This window comes from Dromaius novaehollandiae, chromosome 24 (genome assembly GCF_036370855.1).
Source record: "Dromaius novaehollandiae isolate bDroNov1 chromosome 24, bDroNov1.hap1, whole genome shotgun sequence".
NCBI classification, from domain to species: domain Eukaryota; kingdom Metazoa; phylum Chordata; class Aves; order Casuariiformes; family Dromaiidae; genus Dromaius; species Dromaius novaehollandiae.
Window position 1 is genome coordinate 830,162 of NC_088121.1, and position 6,663 is coordinate 836,824.

Below are 6,663 nucleotides of genomic sequence, written 5' to 3' on the forward strand. Positions count from 1 at the left end.
ATCCTACTGCCTTGTATTTGAGACTGAGGATTAGATCTCAAGATAGAATGTCTAAGAAATTGTCTGACAGATCACTTACAGAAGATGACAGGAATGATACCAAAATTTAAGATCAAAGTATACAAGTGAGGAATTCGCATTCCTTTATTGCATGCTTGCAAGGCCTAGGCTAAGCACGAACATAACATTAGGCACTTTGTGAAGCTCCACCTGCATTTGAGCAAGAGAATTTGCATCAAGTGTTAAGGTGAGGCTACACAACCCTGAACAACCAGATGAAATTGTCTGTTAGATAAGCATCTCCTTGACCTGGTGGATGAGGCTCTCAAACTAGTAGTGTCACTTGAACGACTAACAGCACACTAATGCCCACCGCTGTGCTCTCTCACCAACTCCAGGAAGGTAGCGTTAGCAGGACGCTGGGCAAAATAAAATACATATGCTCCTCTGCAATTGAAAATCTGAAGACTTAAAAGATTTTGAGGAAAAAGATATAGGCTAGCCTAGTAGGCAACTGTCTATCTTCAGGGTCATATAAAAATACCATGCACTGGAAAAAAGAAGAAACAGCGAGGAGCTGGCAACATCAGAAGCACAACACAGCCAGCAGAAGTGATTATGCTGATGCCAGATCTGGTCCTATCTGAGCTTTCCAGCCACTGCTGACTTGACAGCACATGTCCTGATGCCGGCGCTGGCAGAGGTGATGCTGAGCACGGCTAGTGGCTACTAGCCAACTTAAAGCAACAGCACTGAGCACCTTCCCTGAGCTAATGTTTAGTGGCAGGAATAGTAAAAAACCTGTATATAATATTCATTGTCAAAATTGCAAAATACAAAAAAAAAAAAAAAACCTCCTCATTCTCCATTCCCCCCCAATGCCTCAGACTGCTGGACTGGTAGGATGCTGCAGTCAACAACTGAGCTGCTCTGGCTGAGCTCCAGGGCCCAGAAGAGTGAACGGGAGGAAAAGGGAACAGCCAGAAGTCATGACTCTGGGGAACCGGCACAGTGGTAAAGACACGGCTCCTTGCCAACACTGACTGTATTCCATTTTTAGGAGACTTAACATTTTACAGATTAACAGTGAAGAATTTCAGAACTCACAGTCAGCGTAAGAGATTTACATTGGAGTTTATAAAAATAACCAAAAGATACACCAACAGCCTGAACATAGCTATATGCAGAAAAAGAATGAGCGAAAGCATCAGATCTCCCAAAATACAGATGGGCAAGGATTTTCTAGTTCATATTAGGTATGGCTGCAATCTCAACTCTAACATTATTAGAAGTGGTATCTTATGCAAGCTATAGCTATTTCAGAAAAGCTATTTAATCTGTATTTAAGATATTGATATTATATTTCAAATATTGGGTACATTTGCCAAGTGAAATAGGACAAACTATATTTTTACATCAAAAGAGTTGAAGCTGGTGTTGTCCTCCCATTCCATCAGATGGGCTAAACATAACGAGGATTCCAGGGCATCCTGTATGGAGCAGCTCCTTCTCACGACAAAAAATGAGAAAGTAATTTATTAAACACGCAAAAATAAATGACAGAACTGAACCCAAGTAACGTTCTCACTGACATAGTAGGGGAAGTCATTGACAACTTCTCAGAGAATTATTCTACCAGAGATGAGCTGGAGACTGACCTCAGAAAGAGAAGAGCTGGTGGGGAATACAAGTTCCCAGCTTCCAGCCACCACCACAGCCTAAAATCCAAAGGGCTATTAGTGGAAAGTGATATCTGTAAGTCATTCCTAATGTTTATCACTTTCAAAGTACATAAGGTTGGCTTTCTGGCAAGCTCCACAGCTTCTTTCAGATGAAAGCAATGCCCTAAATAGGCCATACTGCTGCAGTAAATGCACTTTAGTAGGAAACAACTGCACTGACAGTCTTAGGTGCCAAAGGTCAACAGAAGACAAACATCCCCCTTCCCATACACCAGGTGTGAATATGGAAGTATTGTTTTTGTCAGAAGATTTCCTAGCAATATGAAGCCTGAAGAAGCAATTTCTGACACCGTCAAAACTGCACTAGTGTCATTCAAGGAAGGGTGCGGTGTTAGGATGTTCAAAAGTTTTAATACCTCTCTTCACAATGCTCCAACAGACCATGTCTTGAACGGAAACAGCTTAAGCGCAGAAAAATTACATTCAGCATTAACATCTAAGTGACAGAAAATTCCTGCCTGATTTTTATTTTAGATCTATTCTGCTGGAATTCATTGTTATTTATATACCAATCATTCACACCTCATTCTGTTTCTTTTACTGCCAGCATCTTCTTGCCACAAAAATGCCCTTCTGTCCCATGCACTTGCTGCCAGGAGGAGCTGAGAGGCAGGGGACAACAAGCGGATAATTACTACACACCTGGAACATTTTCAAGCAGAACGTTTGCTTTTGATTTTGGGGGGATTAAAACCATTCTTCCATAAACAAGCATGAAAATATCCCAAGGAGAGCTACATTGGTAATGAAAATTTTCTGCTTCTTGTCAGTTGCTTCAGCCACTTCTGTTGCCATTGGATGCATATTACGAAGGCCTTTCTACCACACGGTTCTGTGCAGGTGCGATTAAATCTGCCTCATATTTCCCAAAGTCCCCAAGTAGACTATCATGCCTCAGTTATAAAGATAATTTCTCAGAATGAAAGAGCCAATAAGAAATTATTCCTTTGGGCATCTCAAAAGCGTTAGCATAAAATGCAGTAAAAAACATGAGCATTAGAGTAGAAGGCAGTTTAGCCCTCACAGAGGCAACTTGTTTGCAGTGCCCTTCTAGCATTTTAACAATACGTATCTACTCGGGTTTAAGTCAGAAGATGGGACAAGAAAGCACTGCGCTGAACTATCACCTTGGGAGAATGGCACGGGATGCAAATGACACGGCTGAACGTATCTCTTATTTCTCTTTTTGCTCTCATTGCAAAATACAGCAGTAGACAACCTAGTATGATTTTTAGACTAATTTGACACTGTGTCAGCTGCAGGTCAGGATGAGGTAGCTGCTGGACCTCTAAGTGTGTGCATGAAAGGACACATGTAAAAGTACAAGTTTCACAGAGGTTTGTCAATACAGAACAATGCATTTCGGGGGGGAGAAAAAGAGTAGCTCAGAAGTGAGAGGTATCACTGGGACTTCATGTGAAATCAAGGAGGGAATTCAAGAAAATGAGTTGCATTTTGAGGGATGTCATTTGCTACAGGAGGGAAGGTAACACATGAAGTCCCACAGGCTCCAAAATGCACTCGTTAGCCATTCCTTTTACCTTTTTGCTCTACCCAGCATTTCTTCAAGAGCACAGTCATCTCTGGCTTTGGCATCCTACTCGTCATCTATGAATTCATGTTGCCGTTTCCTCCCTGAAAGGAAAAAGTCACATAGTCAATCATTTGCTACGCAGAGGAAAAGAAATTTAACAGAACGTTTTTGCCCCTGTTTAAGCTTGAAAACCACTGCCCCTTGGGCAGACAGTACTGCAAGTTGTGCTCTCTGCTACAGTGTCATTCACCTGAAATACTCTCAGCAGCCTGTTCGGGCTCTAGAAACTTGCACAAAATTTACCTGTAAGCAGCTGAAAAGCTGTCAATATCCAAGACCTGCCTTGAAAGAAGGAGCAATCCAGGGCCATGACTCACCTCGAGTAAGAATTTCCCAGCAACAAGACACTTGTGCCAAACAAATGTCTTTATTTTAAAACATTCTAAAAATGTTAATCTGTATGAGACAGAAGCAATACAACACTGAGAAAACATGCTTAAGGTTGGGGAAGCCTCCATATCACATGAGCCGAATCAAAAATAAAACTAAAGTCAAATGTACGAAGCGGGGGGGGGGGGGAATCAATTTTCTCAGCGATAACTCGAGGGGCTCCCATGGGGGTTCGCAAATTCTGGAAGAGAAAAAAGATCATATTTTATGGGAAGAGATTCAATAACCATTCTTTTCACATAAAACTAGTGATGGAGGATTGTCACTACTCCATAGACACACAGTGCACATTTCAGGATAACAGTAACAGAAAATCAATAGCATCTTTCATACGTGAAAAGACAGTCTCTATGGACTCCTAATACTAGCAAATGGGACCAAAAACAACCTTTACTAAAATTTAGCAGCCAGCACTAATCTGGCTGATAAGACAGTGGTAGTATGCTATTCTAGATCTTTGGTCCTTTCCCCCGCTCCGATTAAAAAAAAAAAAAGAAAAAAAACTCTCATCAAAGCTTCACTCTTCATTACAGCCAAAGAGCCCCTAGATAACACTATATTAAAAGTATAACAATGCTTAACCCTGGCACTGTCCACATACATTTCCTCTCTGGTTGATGGCCATAATCATTAGGAGATAGGAGCTTTATCAGGTGGTAATTTGACAGCTTTGACAAGCTCAGCTGAATTTATGGCATCTTCAAGTTTTTCTCTCCATTGATCTGAGATAGAACTAAAGTTAACATTAGCAAAAGCACTTTGCGCAGGGCAGTTTTCCAGTAACAACTGCATGATTCTAGTCACTAAGAAAATATGCTAAACACAGCCTGTTGCTAAAATCCGTATCACATTCACCTGCCACCCCTACCAGACTTAGGCAAATGGTTCCTCATGCAGCCCACGAGCTTACATGAAATAGTCACTGGAGGGAAGGTAATAGTTGGTATCTCTGGCTCCAGAAGAGCAGAGATGAGACTATTCTAACGGAACATCTCTGCTCCTTGTAGAGCAGTCACTGGCATCCCAGAAGGACACAAGCATGGACATTTCCCTTAGCTTAAAAAGAAAACCATTAGCCCCAAATCCATTTTCCAGACAAGCACATATAAAATTATCTACCTTCTTTGTTACCACGCAGAAGAACAATGGTTCATTTGCACCTAAGGTCTGAAATGTGGGAATTTCAGACACACCCTTCTGGCATTTCCACATAAACTAGTAAGTCCCTGTGAAGGACTTTCGTGAAAACCATTTCGAGCACTTCACTCTCCCCACTGCTTACACAGACCGTAAACACGCATGAAACGTGCCTGACAGAAAAAGGGCCTTCTACACCTGGAATCTGATTCCAAGGGTCTGTTTCACTTATCACAGAGATTGTGGCCCAAATAGCACAGCGACGCTTTCTCGTCAGGAGTCTGCATAGTGATGTGGGCAAGAGAAACAGCACGCCCTTAACCGAGGCCTGGCCTGTCAGCCGAGCACAAACAAGCACTCTGTTTCAAAGCTGCTTTTTGCAATAAATACTATTTTTCTCTGTTATAATTTAGGATTTTAAAGAGCTTTCTCTCCATACTTTGAAAGCAAATCAGTTCATACTTAGCTCACTCAAGTCATACTTCTCTCTTTCCTCATTTTCCTGCCAAGACCTGACATTTGTGGACTGTTCTCCCAAAATTCCCCTGAAGCATCTGTGATGCATACAAAACAACAGCAGAACTGGCCATGAGCGGTTGTGTCTTTTAAGAAACTTAGAAGTATCTGGTACAGGAAGGACTCCCATCAACTTTGTCGCTACTCTTGTGACGTCCCTAAGGGCCACACGACTCCCAAACAACGTTAGAAAGAGAGCACAGCTCTCACTACTGTGGCAGCGCCAAAATCCATGGGAAGCAGTGTTGCCATGGCAATTTGCACTCCCCAAACTTGAGTCTTCTTTGCATTTTTGCACAGGCCCAGTGACTCTGAAACCATGTGGGAAGATCCTGGCAGGGGGGTCACTCAGAAGAGCACACTGCCGGACGGTGCCCGTGAAATAAACCCTCCTCACGCGGCTTCTCCGAACACGAACCTCTGCGGACCTCTTGCTCCGAGCGCTGCACCTCGCTTACTGTGAGCGCCGAGGCGCTTCGGTAACACGAGTGCTTCCTTGCTAATTACCTTTCGGCCAGGAAAGGTTATTTACCAGCTGAACAAGCCTTTCTGCTGCTTTTAAACAAAGGTTAAGTGAGCAGTGAATCCAGAACAGACCAGCCGAGCTCTGGAGCAGGGAGGCACGGCTTCGGCTTCACACGGGACCGCACGGCTACGAAGCCGTCTCCGCAAAGCTGCTTCCCCGAGGAGAGGGGCGCCCCGAAACCGCCCCGCTACCCCCGCACAGACACCGCCCGCTGCCGCCGGGAGCGGCCAGCGGAGCGCCGGCAGGGCCGCGCCTCCCCCCGCGGCCGCCCCGGGGCGGGGAGGCTCGCCGGGCCCCGGCAGCCGGCCGCGCCGCTTCGGGGCGCTTCCCGCCTCTCCTCTCCGCCGCCCCCGGCCCCGCGCGCGGCCCCCGCCGAAGCCCCCGGGGGCGGGACCGCCCCGAAACCGGCCCCTCGCGGCGCCGGGCGGGAGGCCGCGGGGAGGGGCGCCCCGGGCCGCGGCGGAGCGGGGCGGGGGGAGGCGGCTGGGGCACGGGGCCCGCGCCGCTCGCCTCCCGGGGCCGGGGCCGGGGCCTCCCCCGCGGATCGGGCCGGGCCGGGCCGGGCCGGGCGGCGCGGAGCGGAGCGGATCACTCACCCCGGCGCCGCGCGCCCGCCGCCGCCCGCCTCTCCTCACGGCTGCCCGGGCGGGGCTCGCGCTGGCCCCGCCCCGTCCCGCGCCGCCGGCGGCACTGCGCACGCGCAGGCCCGCGCGCCGCCGGCGCACGCGCAGAGCTGCGGGGCGCCGCGCGCTCCCCGC

General features: G+C 47.0%; 1 protein-coding gene across 7 annotated transcripts in view; it reads right to left on the minus strand.

Annotated features, from left to right (window-relative positions):
* Positions 1-6,613, minus strand: part of CAMTA1 (calmodulin binding transcription activator 1) — a 435,941-nt gene extending 429,328 nt beyond the window's left edge. For all 7 annotated transcript variants that reach the window (XM_064525335.1, XM_064525333.1, XM_064525334.1 and 4 more), the window contains exons 1-2: positions 6,502-6,613; positions 3,284-3,377 (exon numbers count right to left, since the gene is read on the minus strand). In XM_064525335.1, the coding sequence (XP_064381405.1) occupies positions 3,284-3,350 (67 nt within the window). In that variant the 5' untranslated portion in view covers positions 3,351-3,377; positions 6,502-6,613. The remainder of the gene's footprint in view (positions 1-3,283; positions 3,378-6,501) is intronic.
* Between the last annotated feature and the right edge of the window lie 50 nt (positions 6,614-6,663).